The sequence below is a fragment of the Bos grunniens genome, chromosome 1 (genome assembly GCF_055505025.1).
Source record: "Bos grunniens cultivar Pamir isolate PY7600 chromosome 1, Bosgru_T2T1.0, whole genome shotgun sequence".
NCBI lineage: Eukaryota > Metazoa > Chordata > Mammalia > Artiodactyla > Bovidae > Bos > Bos grunniens.
The window spans coordinates 57,412,167-57,431,888 of NC_141165.1; the positions used below are offsets into that span (position 1 = coordinate 57,412,167).

At 37.6% G+C, this 19,722-nt stretch overlaps 1 protein-coding gene across 12 annotated transcripts in view; it reads right to left on the reverse strand.

The window, feature by feature from the left end:
• The window catches only part of ZBBX (zinc finger B-box domain containing), a 125,439-nt gene that overhangs the window by 80,152 nt on the left and 25,565 nt on the right, over positions 1-19,722 (reverse strand). For all 12 annotated transcript variants that reach the window (XM_086318041.1, XM_086317983.1, XM_086317978.1 and 9 more), the window contains one exon: positions 12,808-12,903. In XM_086318041.1, coding sequence (XP_086174167.1) covers positions 12,808-12,903 — 96 coding nt within the window. The remainder of the gene's footprint in view (positions 1-12,807; positions 12,904-19,722) is intronic.

Consider the following 19,722-nt stretch of genomic DNA (forward strand, 5'->3'; position numbering starts at 1 on the left):
AGCTGAAAATCTATAAAAATACCTCCCCCCACAGTGGGAATATAGACTATTTTAATGACTTTAATGACCATACATTCCACTAAGTTAAGCTATCTGGAAAGAATGTGAGTGCAGATAAAGAAGTTATAAAGATACTTTCAGACAGTATCTTCTGAAATGAGCTTCCCTTGTGGCTCAACTGGCAAAGAATCCACCTGCAGTCGGGAGACCTGGGTTCGATCATTGGGTTGGGAAGATCCCCTGGAGAAGGGAAAGGCTCCCCACTCTAGTATTCCGGCCTGGAGAATTCCATGGACTGTTTGGACCATGGTGTCGCAAAGAGTCAGACAAGACTGAGCGACTTTCATTTCACTTTCACTTTCAGACATTAAAGAATCTGCCCGAAATGCAGGAAGACCTGGGTTTGATCCCTGGGTCAGGAAGATTCGCTGAAGAAGGGAATTGCAACCCACTCTGGTATTCTTGCCTGGAGAATTCCATGCAGGCTACAGTCCATGGTGTAGCAAAGAGTCAGACACAATTGATCAGGTAAAGATGTTATAAAGATACTCTCTGATTTTAAATAATGGATTAATAAAGGAGACAACAGTTTGATTCAGAGTTTTCATTTAAGCAAAATGATGACATTAGATGTGAATTGCTACCAGGACCTGTATCACAGAAAAAGAAGCAAAAGTCCTCAAGGTCCATGCATCAGTGGTTTTATACGGAGAGTTTACTGTTTTTGTTAGGGCTTTGATTACAAAGTCTCATAGAATTTGAATGGCCTTTCCCTAAATCTAATTATATGTGGAGCCCTGTTAGGTAGGGGATTATCCAGAATGGCAAAAAAATGGGCCAAAGAACTAAATAGACATTTCTCCAAAGAAGACATACAGATGGCTAACAAACACATGAAAAGATGCTCAACATCACTCATTATCAGAGAAATGCAAATCAAAACCACTATGAGGTACCATTTCATGCCAGTCAGAATGGCTGCGATCCAAAGTCAACAAGTAATAAATGCTGGAGAGGGTGTGGAGAAAAGGGAACCCTCTTACACTGTTGGTGGGAATGCAAACTAGTTCAGCCACTATGGAAAACAGTGTGGAGATTCCTTAAAAAACTGGAAATAGAACTGCCTTATGATCTAGCAATCCCATTGCTGGGCATACACACTGAGGAAACCAGAAGGGAAAGAGACACGTGTACCCCAATGTTCATTGCAGCACTGTTTATAATAGCCAGGACATGGAAGCAACCTAGATGTCCATCAGCAGATGAATGGATAAGAAAGCTATGGTACATATACACAATGGAGTATTACTCAGCCATTAAAAAGAATACATTTGAATTAGTCCTAATGAGGTGGATGAAACTGGAGCCTATTATACAGAGTGAAGTAAGCCAGAAGGAAAAACATAAATACAGTATACTAACGCATATATATGGAATTTAGAAAGATGGTAACAATAACCCTGTGTACGAGACAGGAAAAGAGACACTGATGTATAGAACAGTCTTATGGACTCTGTGGGAGAGAGAGAGGGTGGGAAGATTTGGGAGAATGGCATTGAAACATGTAAAATATCATGTATGAAACGAGATGCCAGTCCAGGTTCGATGCACGATACTGGATGCTTGGGGCTGGTGCACTGGGATGACCCAGAGGGAGGGTATGGGGAGGGAGGAGGGAGGAGGGTTCAGGATGGGGAACACATGTATACCTGTGGCGGATTCATTTTGATATTTGGCAAAACTAATACAATTATGTAAAGTTTAAAAATAAAATAATAAAAAAAAGAAATCATATATTGTGTTATGGCAGTAATACATGTACACTGAAGAATTATGCTTTAGAGTAAAATATACTTTTTATTAAAAATCATCAAAATATTTGCTCAAGGTATATTTACCCAAAGAAATCTCCTCCACAGATTAATGTGGCTAGCATATTTATATTTATATATTACATTAAATACAGTGCATCATGATAGTATAAGGATCCTGTTATCTAAAATCAACACTATCAAACCAGACTAAACCTGAGTCAGGAGCTACGTAAAAAAGAAGGACTACTAACCACATCAAGCAGATAAATTTTCTCAAATTATCATGTATCAATAATAAGATGCAACAAGCCCATTAAATTTCCACCTAGTAAAAATATCTTTGCAAAGTAAAAATTATTTATAAAAAATGCATAATTATGAACATCCTAACCATTAAACAGGAATGAAAAAGTTTGAGGTAGATGGTAAATGGGCCCCTGGGCTAGACAGCTGCTGTTTGTCAAACAGAGGAAAATTGGAGCTTTGATTTTGCTAGACACTTTAAGGACCAAGTTACTGACAGGAGCTGCGAGCTGCTGAAGTAAAGAGATAAGACAACCACTCCTGAGGTCAAAGAGACCTCCTGGACTGCATCTGTGTAGAAAGGTTCCTTGGGGGTCAAAAGGGAGGAGGCACCAACCCATAATAGGTGCTGTCAAACCTCCACTACCCTCTATGCTGGAATCCATGTTGGCAAAAAGACACGCACTCATGTTGGGGAGTGTCCTAAGAATCTTCCTGCAATGTGGGAGACCGGAGTTTGATCCCTGAGTTGGGAAGATCCCTGAGTTGGGAAGATCCCTGGAGAAGGGAATGGCAACCCACTCCAGTATTCTTGCCTGGAGAATCCTGTGGGACAGAGGAGCCTGGTAGGTTACAGTCCATGGGATCACAAAGAGTCAGACACAACTGAGTGACTAACATTTTCACTTTCACTTTTTCATGTTGGGGCATGTCCTAGAGCAGGTCAGATGTGAGAAGAGAATGCAGATAACTGGCCAAAGGTAAGCAAAGACCCAGAAGAACTGCCCTGTATCAATGATCTAACTGCTTCTTTACTACACTTCTCCTCATTAGGAAAGATGCCCACAGCCTTTCTCTCCTGTGGTGTTATTTCTGCCTTGCTTCTGTCCTAAATAAACAGTCTTTCTCTGTGAGCTCCCCCCATGTTGTGCTGTGTCTCTAGTAATAAACTTTGTGCCTGTTTTTACAGTTTTTGCCTCCTTGAGAAATTCGTTTTTCAAACAGGGCAAGAAGAGCCAGGGGAACTTTGCTTCCAGCCTCTAGCCCGTCGTGGTCTAGTGGCCAAGATTCCGAATTTTCATTCAGGTTACCCAGATTCAATTCCTGGGCAGGGAACAAAGACCCTGTTGCTGTTTTTCCAAGATCAAGATGAAATTTATCTCCCAGTCTTTTCAATTAAAATATATACTCTTTTCTTAGGGAAAACTGTTATTTTAATGAATCCATCTTTACAGGTAGTCTTCAGTTTAGTGCAGTTCAGTCGCTCAGTCGTGTCTGACTCTTTGCGACCCCATGAATCATAGCACACCAGGCCTCCCTGTCCATCACCAACTCCCGAAGTTCACTCGGACTCATGTCCATCGAGTCAGTGATGCCATCCAGTCATCTCATCCTCTGTCGTCCCCTTCTCCTCCTGCCCCCAATCCCTCCCAGCATCAGAGTCTTTTCCAATGAGTCAACTCTTTGCATGAGGTGTTCAAAGTACTGGAGTTTCAGCTTTAGCATCATTCCTTCCAAAGAAATCCCAGGGCTGATCTCCTTCAGAATGGACTGGTTGGATCTCCTTGAAGTCCAAGGGACTCTCAAGAGTCTTCTCCTAAAAATAGGCTTTGCCATAGGGTCAATTCTGAATTTTCTATGAAACTTGAAATAAAAGATACCTAAATAAATGGCTTGAGCAAAGTTTTCATCTACTGTTAGGATCAAAAGAAAGAGAGAAAAGGGTCAACTTCAGGCCAGCTAAAAGGTAAAGAAACAAGGAAAGGAATTTCCATTTAGCAGACACCAGAAAGAAGAACAGAGTTTGAATAAAAGTCCCCATATAAATATATGTAGAAATATATGTAGGAGAAAAGTAAATTATTTGTAGGATGAAAGAAAACTGCAGCAGAGGGACTCACAACAGAATCATGTTTCAAATCCACTGCTCATCATATTTCTAAAAACAGATATGGAATTTGCATGAGTAGTACAAAAATGTCAGTGGTATAAAGAACTACTTAGTGCAAGCTAGATAGGAATCAAATCCTGAAAGTGTGACATTCATGTGACTGAAGTTTATTGCTTATTCTAGCACTCTTTCGGTATAACTTTAAGCAGAACTTAAAGAACCCTTAGATTTTCCTTTCCTCTAAAGGTCTAATGGAAACTATAGGTTTTATTAATCAGATTTATGTATTATTATTCCTCCTTGACACATAAAGACATAATAAAAAATAAGCAAGCACCTGGATACACGCCTCTGATTATAAATGCAATTTACTATTCAGTAGACAGTAAATGTCAAATAAAAGTAATCTGGACTCAATATTTAGTACTATAATAAAGTGTGAGAATAATGAAATAAAATACTAAATGCAGTTAAACTATTTAAAAATAAGACAATATAGCATATAAACGTAATAGCACAAAAGATAATATATTTTCAAAAATTTTAAATCACTTGACACTTAAAAAAAAATAACAAAATGTGATCTCAGCCTTTCAAATTTTATTGCAACATTAAAAATTCTATTTAGAGAGCAATCTTAAAAGAGCCAGAATAGCAACAAGAAAACAACGTAGGAAAGTCACACCTGCAATCTGCTTTCTATTTGCAGTTTCAATGCCATATAATTATGCACTATATTAATTATCTTAGCAAGTACTATTGTTTTCAACTAATATTACGTGTACAATGCATCCAGATGACTTAGCTGCTTTCAGCAATTATGCATATTTGAGATACATGAAGAAAAAGTGATTTAATATGCAATACTTTGAAAAACAGATTTTTAGGCATACTACAGTCCATGGGGTCGCAAGGAGTCAGACATGACCTAGCAACTAACACACTTAGGCATATCAGAATAAACTCACCAATAAATAACAATCAATAATTGTCCACTTGTTTTATTATACATAGTAATACTGTTACCTCACAACTGATGATTTTTATCTTATAAATACAAATGAACATAAAATAGAGTAAAAATTAAAAAATTATTGTAAAATTTATCAGACTCCATGAAAAAACTAAGACAATATAAGTAGTACTTGCAAATTATAAAGACTCCTCAAATAATCAGCATCATTGTGATTGGCTAAAGGTTCAGACATATGATTAGACTAATGATTTTTTAAAAACAACACACATTTATTATCTCATGGGTTCCATGGGTCAGAGTCTAAGTCCAGCTTAACTACATGCTCTGCTCAGGGTCTCAGAAGAGAGCAGTCAAGGTGTGGGCCAGGACACATTCCTTCCTGAGTCTAGGGTTCTCTTCTGAGCTTACAAGGTTGTTGGCAAAATTCAGTTCCTGAGGCTACAGAACTGAAGTTCCATTTTCTGGCTGGCTACTGTCAGCTCCTAGAGGCTGCTCATACTTTGTCACTGGGAGAGGCCTCTCCCAGACCCTCTCACTCCAGGGCAAGTTACTCTTCAAGGCCAACAAGAGGAGCTCTCTGACTTAGGAACGGCCTTAGTTTCCCTTTTAAGGGCTTTCATCTGACCAAGTCAGGTCCATCCAAAATCAGCTCTCTTTTTATAACTCAACAACAACTTATCTGGAACCATAATTATGTTTGCAAAACCCCTCCACCTTTGTCACATTCTATTGGTAAGTCATGGGTTCTCAGATTAATGCTCTTTACCGCCCCCTCTAATTATTGAGATTAATTATTCTCTGTTTGGATATGGAGGAAGTCTGTATTTCTCTAAAATTTTACCTCACTGTATTTCCACAAAAGTCTTCCAAGATATATATTACTCTAATACTTTTGAAAATGTCCCTCAAACTATCCCTCTTTTGACTCATTAGCATTAACATACCTTGTTTCCTAGGTTCTAAATTTGGATGCTCTAACAATTAACATTGAATTTCTTTAAATACTATATCCTGACTAATAAAACTGAATGTATGGAGCACCTCCTATGAACAGGATACTTTCATATTTGTTGTCATTTAATCTGATCCTCCCAATATTTTTGTAAGTTCCTGAGCTTGCATATATGAGTTTTATCTTCTTTTAGCCTAAATATTATAGAAACACCCTCATTTCCCTTTGAGATGGCTTTGGGCCATCACGGCATTAAACCCTTGCACTGCTTCTTTGTTCTCTGCTGCATCTGTTACTCTGTCACTTTATTCTGTAATATACTCTCTGAACCACTCATGTTCTTCCAATTCTTCACTGGTGATAGCAGAAGTCTTACTCTCACTTTTCACACCCCTTTCAAATTTAGTCTCTTCCCTTTCTCTTGCTTTTCTTAGTATGGCATCTAAAAACATCATCATCACAGATACAACTTCACTGAGGTAGAGGGTATTAAAATGTACCCATATTTAAAACATGCCCTGTATTCTGAAACTGTCTTCACAAAATCCTTATCAACATTTCTCCAAGGAAGATATAAAATGGCCATGCTGCTGCTGCTGCTGCTGCTGCTGCTGTCACTTCAGTTGTGTCTGACTCTGTGCGACCCCATAGACGGCAGCCCACCAGACTTCCCTGTCCCTGGGATTCTCCAGGCAAGAACACTGGAGTGGGTTGCCATTTCCTTCTCCAATGCATGAAAGTGAAAAGTGAAAGTGAAGTCGCTTAGTTGTGTCCGACTCTTCGAGACCCCATGGACTGCAGCCTTCCAGGCTCCTCCGTCCATGGGGTTTTCCAGGCAAGAGTACTGGAGTAGGGTGCCATCGCACATGAAAAGATGTTCAACATAATTAGTAATTGGGGGAAATGCAAATGAAAACCACAGTGAGATACTACTTCATGCCCATTAGGCTACTAGAATCAAAAGGCAGATGTAAGTGTTGGCTAGGGCATAGAGAAATCAGAACCTCCATACTCTGTTGATAGGAGTATAAAATGGAGCAGTCACTCTCTGGCCATTCCTCAATTAAAGATTAGAGTTATCTTACAACCAAGAAATTCCATACTAGAGAGATAGCAATGAGAAATTAAAACATATCCCCATAAAAACCTGTGCATAAATATTCACAGCAGCATTATTCATAATGGCCAAAAGGTGGAAATAGCTACATGTCCATCAAATGATGAATGGATAAACAAAACTAATACAATTATGTAAAGTTTAAAAATAAAATAAAATTAATTTTAAACAAAATGTGGTATATCCATACAATGGAATGTTATTTGGCCATAAATAAGTGAAGCACTAATACATGCCACAACACAGATAGAACCTAAAGAGCAGCTAGTCATCAAAGACCACACATCCATGAATATACTAAAATCCATTGAATCGCAAACTTCACATGGAGTTGTAGAGTATGTGAGTTACATCTTAACAAAAACTTTAAAAAAAAATTCTTGTCAGTGATGTCTATATATGTGTCCTTTATTTATCTTTTGGGTATAGCATCATTCCGTTTTCTGAAATTTCAGTTAATCAAAGACTTAATTGACCATCCTTCCTGGAGTCTACCTGAGTAAATTAAACTTTCAGACTCACCAGGTTGTCATTAAACCACTCTTGGCAACAGTCTGCTCAGAAGGTTAAGGACAGGAACAACAGTTTGCCCATGAGATGGCATCAGCTGTTATTTTTTGGTGGGAGTCTTGCAATAGCTCACACAGAAGTATCACTCAGAGAGGTGAGGGACAGACCTCCCATTCTGACGGTTCTGAAGCCCCACAGGGGCTTCGGTAACAGAGCTTCCCACACTGCACTGGGAGAGCTGTGGCTTACCTCAGGTATTAATAACTACAGCCCTCCTGTTAGAGGCAATCCGCCAACCCAGAGTCATTCTATGAATATATGGTCTAGAAACATAGTTGATATTAAGATTTTTATCTGTTTCCCGGGGGATAGGGTGGGGGGAAGAGCTAGAAAGGTAACTAAAAGTCAAATCTCAGACACAAGAGGAAAGGCTTTTCTTAACCCTTCACCAACATAACTTACTAACGTACCATGTAATTAATTATGCAATTTTTGGTTTTCAAAATTCAGAGAAAAAGAAACTGTGCCACTTAAAATGTAGTCTTAAATTATTTCATGAGCTTGATTGTATCCATTAGGATTTATTCATGTTTTCTTTCATTCATTCAAAAATGTGATTTTTACATGCCAGCTATGATGTTAAGCACTAAGAATATAATGATGAACAAGATAGAAATAGTTCCTCTCCTTAGAAGATCTGAAATTTAACAGAAGATATAGAGGAGAAAATGGTCAATAGGAAAACAGTTTAAAAAATCCTTTGACAGAAGTTCAAAATTATATGGAATTATTCATATTTAAGAAAGAAAAGAAAAACTGAGCTAATAGTCAGTTTTTTATATATATATTCTAAATATTTTATTTTTTTTCTTTTGTATAGTGCTAACTATAGTCATAAATAACAAATGTATATATTGCTATATAATGTCAAGATATTGACATTACCTGGACTTTAATTTGAGGGAACATGTACTCCCCATCCTTCTATTTCTATTCTTGTCTGTGAGACTTTGGGAAGAAAAAGAGAGCATGCTCACCTCTGCCTATCCTGGTTTCTCCAAGGGCTGCCTGCCCTGAGAAAGATGTTTTCCAATCTAGATCTCCACTAAGGGCTTTTTCTGGGTGAATCCAGCGATGCCACCTTCCCTGGTGGCACAGTGGTAAAGAATCCAGCTGCCAATAGAGACGTAGGTTCGATCCCTGGGTGGAGAAGATCCCCTGGAGGAGGAAATGGCAACCCACTCCAGTAATGTTGCCTGAAGAATCCCATGGACACAAGAGCCAGGTGGGCTACAGTCCATGGAGTCACAAAGAGTAGGACTTAGAGACTGAGCCTGCCCTGCCAAAGGGAAATGTCTAAAATATGAGGGCTGGGAGAAGGGACAAAAAGCTAAATTTCAGGAAGCATCAGTAAGCTGAATTTATCCGAACACCTGTGCTACAACCACTAATTCTGATTGTATCAACAATAGAACTGATATTTTGATTTATACGTTCTGACTCTAATACCTATTTCTCAAGTGGTTTAGAATCTGGAAAGTGAAGGAGATGTGATATATTGCCCTTCAAAAATTTCAATACATTCTAAAATTGGCCAACAATCATCTATAATCTGACTCTACATTACATACTGTCACATTTCCGGTTCACCAAGAAACAAATTCTGAGATTTGCCTGCCTGACTTCTACTGGGGTGTGCTCTGAGAATAATACCTGTGGGCTGTGGGAGAGTGAAGATAGCAGAACTGGGCAAAGAGGAAAGCTGAATTTGATGCAATTGTCAGCCCCCAAAGAGGAGCTGTAATAGTCCATCTGAGTTGTCCTCAATTGAGGCAATGGGTTTCTGAGAATTTGTGCCCTAACCTAGACCAGATATTTAACCAGAGGATGGGCTGCCTCCAGAAATGGAGTGTAAACTTGGAGGTGGCGGTTCTCTTTGTGTGAAAGTCGCTCAGTCGTGTCCAACTCTTGGAGACCCCAAGGACTATACAGTCTATGGAATTCTCCAGGCCAGAATACTGGAGTGGGTAGCCTTTCCCTCCTCCAGAGGATCTTCCCAAGCCAGGGATCAAACCCAGGTCTCCCTCATCGAAGGTGGATTCTTTACAAGTTGAGCCACAAGAGAAGCTCAGCAGTTCTCTTTAGGCAAAGACAATTCCTGGGAAGAAACTCTGCTATGATCTACCTGTAGACAGCATTCCAGGAGGTTAGGGAAGTGAGTTTCTCAGTTCTAAAGAGGAGGATCTGGGTGTCACAACATAGCATCTACAGTATGTCTGCACATAGCATTTAAAATTGGTACCTTAAGATCATCAAGTAAGTAACCATGTTATTATCTAAATGACTAGCTATGGTCGAAAAATACTGTATTATTCTAAACATTAACAAATAATGATAGTGTGAATCTAAAAGCTGATACTGGTCATTGTCAAACGAAAGAAAACACTCTACCACTAAGTCAGAAAACATATAGTATTCTGATGACAACTGAGGTTCTTCCTGGTAACTATTCTCCTGTAAGTATGTTCAAACGAACAAATATTCCCACTTATAATCCATATTTATATAGGTATACCTTATCTTGTAGATAAAAAGGATGAACATAAATGCTTCATACTAGAAAACATGGAAATTCTACTTCAATTATCTCTTGTCTCATTACTAACCAACTCTCTTCCCAAGGTTTCTCCTCCAGTTAAGAAAATCTCCATTCCAATTTTTAAAATATACATACCAGAGTATAGTAATGATTTCCTCAATCCAGCCTCCCTTTGTGCATGTCATAGTTCAAAATGGAATGCCTTTCATCTGTTTTGCCCCCTATTTTCCTTTATTTCTAATTAACCTTGTTCTCTTCTGCTTGATCTTTTGTTGTTAAAAGGAAATACAAATTCCTGATATATTAAGACCTTATTTTTCACCAATGTGAGGCTTTCCCAGTGGAAAAAATCTTTAATTTCAACCTTTATTGTTGAAAATTTATTCTAAATATAGAAGTAGAATTTTCATCCTCAGTAACTCTATGCATTTACACATTATTTTGCAGATAATTAACTATTTCACATAGGTTTGGAGAAGGTAAAAAATAAATAAACTTGTGCTGAAATCACTTCTAAGTATAAATCAATCATAAATCAAAAGACAGACCCTTTGAAATTATTTTATTCAACATGGAAATGGTAATAGTTTGCCTTCGATATTTTTTAGGGATTTATCTCTTAAATGAAACAAGATAGGCCAGAACAAAATGGTCCCTACTGACTGTGAATTTTGTAAAGACTCACTGATCTGTAGGCTGGGGTTGAAATGGTTTACAACACTCAAAACAGGTCATTCTTAAATGCCAACATAGGTTAAATAATATAAAGTACAGCAGCCATTAGCCTAGAATGCTCGCTTTTCATATAGTATTGCTTAATATTCAGATATATTCTCAGATTAGGTATGAATTCAACAGTCAATGAAAAAAATCTCATTACTTCTTTTTGTTTCCACAATATGTATATTTTTAAATTAAGATACAGTTGATGTACGATAGCATGTGAATTACAGATGACCAAAAAGAGTCTCATGACTTTTACCAAAGATGGTAAAGAACTAAAAACTCTATGGCTGATTAATATGACTAAACCACCAAGCAGAAAGAGATATATACTCACTGCTTAACAATGACCATCAGGTCAACATATAACAGCATCAAAAACATTACCTTAATGCACAGGGAAGAATGATGGAAATAAAAAATCAAAGAACTAAACAGTGTAGAGAAAAAGTAAGAAAATGACAGATAGTCAATGGGACAATTGATTAAAGGCAAGAAAGGCTTCCCAGGTGGCGCTAGTGGTAAAGAATCTGCCTGCCAATGCAGGAGACACAGAGACAAGATGGGGGTTTGATTCCTGGGTCAGGAAGATTCCCTGGAGGAGAAAAATGCAACCCAGTCCAGTATTCTTGCCTGAAAAATCCCATGAACAGACGAGCCTGGCAGGTTTCAGTCCATAGGGTCACAAAGAGTTGGACACGACTGGGGACTGAACTGAAGTGAACTGATACTTCGTACAGCTAGCACAGTGCCTAAATTTACTGACCGACAATTAGGAAAACATGCTGAATAAATCGCTGAATGGAAAATTCTAATGTGAATTCACAGTGGGGTGATTATACTCCTTACCCTCACAGTGGACTGCCTTTAGTTAAATTCTATATGATTTATCTATTAACTATTACACTCACTTTTATGTACATTCATTTTAATTTCCTATAACTGTCCAGTGGTATGATACTTCCTGAGGCAGGGGAATAGACAGTGGCTTTTTGTTTTCCCTCCATCACTTCTGCCAGAAGGCTCTAAACTCAAAAGTAAGTAAGTAACTGACTTTGGTAAATACTGATAAAAGGAAGGTCAGTGTTATGTTTTGTGCCCATTATGACTCAGGTCTTCAGCCTCTGTGAGAGCTACTGATATTTATATATGTTGAATAACATGTAATGATTGAAGTCTACCAGTGATGTTTCCAAATATAGACAATCATAAAATATACAGGATAATATTAAATCCCTTAACCCCAAGGTCCTGGGTTCTCACTTTTACCTCCAGGTCCTTAGGAGCAGGATCCTAGTAGTACTCATCTTACAGGGTCACTGCCTCGCACTGACTCTGTACAATAAGTGAAATCTGACAAACCAGTGCATCATCAAATGTATCTGGCATAAAATGTTAAGTCTATATTTAGCCATATTTATTGTTTAAGTATTAGAAACTTAAAGCCATCTGACAGGGTTTGAGTTTAAGCATTAAAAAAAAAAGAGATTACACGAGGATAATAAACGCTGGTGATATGTAGGAGGAAAAGTAGAAACATGAGAAATAAACTTATTTAAACAACAATGAAGGAAGACAAATAAAAGACTTTTTTTTAAATAAACATGAGAAGAAAGCAAGAGATTTCTATTTATAAACTAGATAAAAATAATATTTAAATCATGTGTTCATTTGAAACCACAATAGAAAAAAATATTGTCTAAGTTTTAAATGTCAAGTTCACAGTTAGAATGCCTAATGTAAAAATTCTAATCAAGCTAAGTGTTTCAGGAGCTATATTAAAGAACAGTTTAAACAGCAAAATAAAATCCAGATTACCATTGTCAAGTAATTTTAAGTTACATGTAAAGAGTGTACATAATAGAATTTTAGAAATTAATGCAAATCATCCTAAATTCTAGATAATTAAACAGGTCTTAAATGTCTTCCTGGTGAAACATTTTATAAACACACTACAAGTAGAGCATTTTAAGATGTCATACCTGCAAAAGAGTTGTTCTATGGAGTTTTAGTGCCCCCTTCTGGTGGATTTTAGCAAAGCATCCTGAACAATAATCTTCTCCACATTCAAGGCATACCTTAAAAAATATTGAAAAATCATAGTCTCATAAAATATGACTTTGAGAAAACATATGTGTAAAGAACTCATTGCTCTCATCTTTATTTCTCCAATTACACACCAAGAAATTGAGAATTCCAAGGAAATAGGACAACATTTGTGCCAGTTAAGATGTAACTGAGAAAAATTAACTTGAAAACTTTAACTATTCTCATGACAAAATAAATGTAACAGCTGCAAGTAGGCTTCAGTGCTAGTTGCATGTACATATGTACAATTTTTAAAACCCAGCAACCTCAGATCAAATTTCTTAACCTGGTAAAAATTAAGTGTTATCTCTGAGTCAAAACTATTTCATTATGAGTTCTTTTATCTTTCTGTATGGATTTACATGACATAATTTGTTTCAAAGGATGCATATATAATTCGTCTCCAAAAATCCCCACAGACTTCTTTGAATGGCACTGCTTCACTGGTGATTCTCAAAATGTGATTTTTAAAAGCATACTTAGAAGATTCCTCAAAGGAAAAAAAAAAAAGTATAAGAAAAAACATGTCAGCAATGCTTATGCCTGACGAAATGATTATGCACAAATGTGTATTTGTCTAGCAAATGCTATATGCTGTTAAAATGTAAGTTTTTAAATTTGTGGACAAGTCGGAAATGTGATATACTTCTACTTGTGATGGTGCTGAGCAAGGGTGAAAGTGAAGAAAGAAAATGAAATTTTTACTGCAAGAGTAATTACTACTGTGTAGATGTACAGGCACCCCGACACCTCTTACAGTATGATAAAAAACAGTGCAAATGGCTAATAGCCCTCATTTCCTTGAGTTTGGCCTAGGTTGGGAATAACTGACAGCACAAATGAGAAAGCATGAGACTTGGAGATAGTCAGGAAGCCTGTGTCAAGAAGCTCACATTCCCGTCAGCTTTCTTTCATTTCCTCCCCCTTTAGGATGCCCACCAATCTTCTCCCCTCCTTCTTCTCTCATTGTATTAGGGTACAATAAGCATAAAGCAGCTGGAGCAGACTGGGGAGTGACAGATCAGGGTCTTCTGCCTCGTTCGGTTCAGCGGTAGCCTGATGTGCAATTCAGCAATGATGCTTCTCAAACTGCACCATGTATATGAATCTCCTGGGAATTAGCTACAGTGCACACTCTGGTTTGGGAAGTCTGAATGGGATTGAGATCCTGCATTCTACCAAGCTCCCAGGTGATGTCCACCAGCTGTTGGATACAGACCACACAGTGAGTAAAAAGGGGTTAGAGTGTACGGATGAAAAAAAGTAGACTAAACTTAGAAGAAGGTGAGAGGTTAAATTAGGAGCTTGGTACTAACAGATACACACTGCCATATATAAAATAGATAGCCAACAAGGAGCTACTGTATAGACAGAAAATTATACTCAGTATTTTTAATAACCTATAAAGGGAAAGAATCTGAAAAAATATATATATATATACACACACACACATATATGACTGGAAAAGGTGAGTTTTCATTCCAATCCCAAAGAAAGGCAATGCCAAAGAATGCTCAAACTACCGCACAATTGCACTCATCTCACAAGCTAGTACAGTAATGCTCAAAATTCTCCAAGCCAGGCTTCAGCAATATGTGAACTGTGAACTTCCTGATGTTCAAGCTGGTTTTAGAAAAGGTAGAGGAACCAGAGATCAAATTGCCAACATCCGCTGGATAATGCAAAAAGCAAGAGAGTTCCAGAAAAGCATCTATTTCTGCTTTATTGACTATGCCAAAGCCTTTGACTGTGTGGATCACAATAAACTGTGGAAAATTCTGAAAGAGATGGGAATACCAGATCACCTGATCTGCCTCTTGAGAAACCTAAATGCAGGTCAGGAAGCAACAGTTAGAACTGGACATGAAACAACAGACTGGTTCCAAATAGGAAAAGGAGTTCATCAAGGCTGTATATTGTCACCCTGTTTATTTAACTTATATGCAGAGTACATCATGAGAAATGCTGGACTGGAAGAAACACAAGCTGGAATCAAGATTGCCAGGAGAAATATTAATAACCTCAGATATACAGATGACACCACCCTTATGGCAGAAAGTGAAGAGGAACTCAAAAGCCTCTTGATGAAAGTGAAAGTGGAGAGTGAAAAAGTTGGCTTAAAGCTCAACATTCAGAAAATGAAGATCGTGGCATCCGGTCCCATCACTTCATGGCAAATAGATGGGGAAACAGTGGAAACAGTGTCAGACTTTATTTTTCTCGGCTCCAAAATCACTGCAGATGGTGACTGCAGCCATGAAATTAAAAGACGCTTACTCGTTGGAAGGAAAGTTATGACCACCCTAGACAGCATATTCAAAAGCAGAGACATTACTTTGCCAACAAAGGTTCATCTAGTCAAGGCTATGGTTTTTCCTGTGGTCATGTATGGATGTGAGAGTTGGACTGTGAAGAAGGCTGAGCGCCAAAGAACTGATGCTTTTGAACTGTGGTGTTGGAGAAGACTCTTGAGAGTCCCTTGGACTGCAAGGAGATCCAACCAGTCCATTCTGAAGGAGATCAGCCCTGGGATTTCTTTGGAAGGAATGATGCTAAAGCTGAAACTCCAGTACTTTGGCCACCTCATGCGAAGAGTTGACTCATTGGAAAAGACTCTGATGCTGGGAGGGATTGGGGGCAAGAGGAGAAGGGGACGACAGAGGATGAGATGGCTGGATGGCATCACTGACTCAGTGGACGTGAGTCTGGGTGAACTCCGGGAGTTGGTGATGGACAGGGAGGCCTGGTGTGCTGCGATTCATGGGGTCGCAAAGAGTCGGACACGACTGAGCAACTGATCTGAGATATATATATATATATATATATATATATATATTTAACTGAATCACTTTGCTGTATACCTGAAACTAACACAACATTGTAAATCAACTATATCTCAATGAAAAATAAGTAAAATAAAACTCAAAAGGAGTCCATTAATTTTTAAAAATTGTATTGCAAATTCCCATATGATGATGCAGTTACCTACAATAATGTAGCCATGTTTATTAAACATGAAATGGTTAGGAAAACTACCCAAAAAATGTTAAAAGAGTAACTAATTTTTTGTAACTAAAATGAAACTAAAAAGGAAGAGTCAAATCAAATAACAATATTCACAGCATTTGGGGAGCACTTACTCATTGTTCTAAGGGCTTCATGTGTTCCATCTCATTTAATTCTAACAAGAACCCCATAAGGTTGTCATGACCATTGTACCTCCATTGTGAAGATGAGGCAACAAAGGAACATAATGTTTGAGAATTTGTCCAATCATACAGCTAGTGGCCAGGATTTCAACCCTAGGGTCTGACTCAAAACTTAAACTCTTACCCATACCCACATTACTAATGATTAATCATTGACCATTGATTGCAGTACTAATCATTTATGGGAAAACCTTGATAAAATCTGCAATAAAATAAATTCAATATGTCAAATGATGGCATGGTCTAGTATTTATCAAAATTCAAGTGCATTTGTCAAGTGTGATTATAGCTACACAAAATTGGATTTATAATTTTAGTGGAAGAAAAATAAGTACTATCCCTGGTACAGGAAATGGTTCTAGCCTGTCAATTCTTGTTTCAAGAGCTATAGTCTCAAATAAATGAAGATACAACTAAATCTATAATTTTTAAGTACCAAATTAAAAGCTATAAAATTTCACATACACATATGGAAGTAGTATTGTATTAATGGTTTCAAAATGTATTCTACAACATACCAGCTGATATTTTAATGAATGTCTCGTAAATATTGGGCACCATTTTTACAATAGACGACTGTCAGTCTGAGCATATAGTGAAAGTGAAGTTGCTCAGTCATGTCCAGCTCTTTGCAACCCCATGGACTGTAGCCTGCCAGCCTCCTCCATCCATGGGATTTTCTAGGCAAGAGTACTGGAGTGGGTTGCCATATCCTTCTCTGGGGATATTCCCAACTCAGGGATCAAACCTGGGTCTCCTGCATTGCAGGCAGACTCTTTACCATCTGAGCCACAAGGGAAGCCTTGAGCATATAATTCTAGGCCAAATATTTGCTAACAATAGATTTTTAATGAAAGTAACCAAAGGGATATTGTACTGGAAGATCAAAGCTGGAGTCACATAGCAAGCTTATATATTTTGTTATACAAGCATATTTGGATTTTAAAAAATGGATTTAAAATAATGAATTTAAGTCCACAATGGATTTAAAAATGTGGGAAAATGACCAACAACTGGAAAATCTTTTTAGGCAGTTTGTATAGCTGGCAAAAACACAGATAAGGACTTCATTCCACCACAGATGATTCGTCAATGATGGAATACCCAAGTGCAGTTCTAGCATACCACTTTTTAATTTGATCAAGGCTGGGTCAGTTATGCTATGACTTCAGAATCTGAGTTTAATTAAATTATCCACATTTGCCAAATAAGTAATTTTCAACTATCCATTTCCCTTTTGCCATAAAGAAACAGCCAAAAGCCTCTGGAATTTATTTTCAAAATAAGAAATCTGCAAATTGAGTAGTTTATTTTTACTACCAATATATATGAAGACAAATATATAAAATGTGCCAAAAAAAAAAAGGCATACAATTTACTACCTTCTCTTAATGTGCTAGGCACAATGCTATATACTTCACATGCATTAACCATTATCTTCAATAACTCTGAGGTCTAGACTACTGTTATCCGTTTTATCCCATTTTACAAATGAGAAAACAGAAATATAAAAGAATTAAGTCATTTGCTAAAGGTCACAGAGCTAACAACAGGTAAAGTTGAAATGCCAACCTCCAAAAGGCAAGCTCTTAATCCCTACCTCCCATCCCTATACAATCTTCCCTGATGAAGGTCATGCCATAAGATACAGAGAGGTTGACTCTGATTATCCAATCAGCATGACCATCTAGAATGATAGAAGCTAAGAACACAAGGTAACCTTAGAATTCAACACTACAGAGTTCATTACATTTGCCAAGCTTGAAATTTTTTTTTTTAAATAGCATTGTGCTTTAAAAAGCATGATGGGATGTTATTTTCATTTAAAATCAAACAATATCCTTTCTTAAGTTAGAGCCTAAATCCTGGCTTCTATTTACAACAGTTTTCAGGCAGATCAGCTTTGTAATCACTGTATACTGTCACTCTCCGCTTTCCAGCCAAAGCAGGTGCCATTTATACTGTCTGGAATGTCCTTTGCTTGTTTTTCCTTCTCCCTGGAAAAACAGTTTTTATTTCCAAGTCAAGTCTTATCTACATGTGCCATTTTTTTTCAAATTCCATGGTATTTATACACTGTTCAACATAGAAAAGGAGTCATAAGAAATATTGACTCATAGCTCCTATGCCAAATGATTTTCAGATCATGAACAGTGGATTCAAACAATTCAGTTCTGCCCTTAAGTCCCTTTTAGCTTTCATATCTCAAGCTTCAGGAATAAGCACTTGCTTATATTTTCTAAACATTTCTGGGTAGGTATAACTTTCTAAAATTCCTCAAATTGTTGTCCACCATTACATCAGTAAGAAGAAAAGAAGTATTATATAATAGTAACAGCATTATACCAAGAGCCAGGGTTTTACACTTAGTATTATTAGCTCTTTACTAGAAAGAATTCTAAATCTGAGTTCAGTTAAAATTGCCATGAAATAAGGCCAGTAATACAATCTTAAATCAGAAGTGATTACAGCTAAATTCTCTGAAAATATAATAAATATTAGTTATAGTAACCCACAAATATTAGTTATAACCATTACATTCTTTGGAGAAAAAACTGCTTCCAAAGTGTGTGTGATATTTTAATTGCAAAAGATATTGGATATCTTTCTTTCAGTTAGCTTCAATGATAACAAGGTTTTCAATAACAGAAACGTTTTAAAGAAATGTGTATGCTTGTGTGTTGTGCTTAGTCATTCAATTGTGTCCAACTCTTTGTGGGCCCATGGCTCTTTGTGGAGCCTGCCAGGCTCCTCTGTCCATGGAATTTTTCAGGCAAAAATACTGGAATGTATTGCCATTTCCTCCTCCGGGGATCTTTCCAACCCAGGGACTGAACCCACGTCTCCTATGTCTTCTGAATTACAAGTGTATTCTTTACCCTTTGAGCCATTGGGGAAGCCCTAAAGAAATAAACACATTCAACAAGTATGGGCTGAGTACCTAATAAATGGCAGGCATAATTCTAGGTGGTGGAGCAGTGAAGAAAACTAAAGTCCATGCGCTCATGAAGTTTACATCATAGGTAAACAGAAAATAAACATACACTACTCCAGTACTTTGGCCACCTCATGCGAAGAGTTGACTCACTAGAAAAGACTCTGATGCTGGGAGGGATTGGGGGCAGGAGGAGAAGGGGACGACAGAGGATGAGATGGCTGGATGGCATCACTGACTTGATGGACGTGAGTCTCAGTGAACTCCAGGAGTTGGTGATGGACAGGGAGGCCTGGCGTGCTGCGATTCAAGGGGTCGCAGAGTCGGACATGACTGAGACTGAACTGAACTGAACTGAAAGAGTGATAAATGTTGCACTGATGAATGAGGCAGCTTCACAGAACTAGATAGTACAACTCAGCTGTTTCTGTTTTATAAAAGGCTGTAGTTTGAATTGACCTTAATTGATATGAGACCTTGGTAAGGAAAAAATTTGTTGGGGAGATCTGAAGAGTTGAATTTTGAACATGTTAAATTAGTGATTTTTGTTAGCCATCCAAGTATCTGAGTTGAAAGTTCAGGGGGGAAATATTAATTAGAGATGTGCTAATAAGTTTGGGAACCATCAAAATAGAGATGGTCTTTAAAGCCAAGAAAGTAGATGA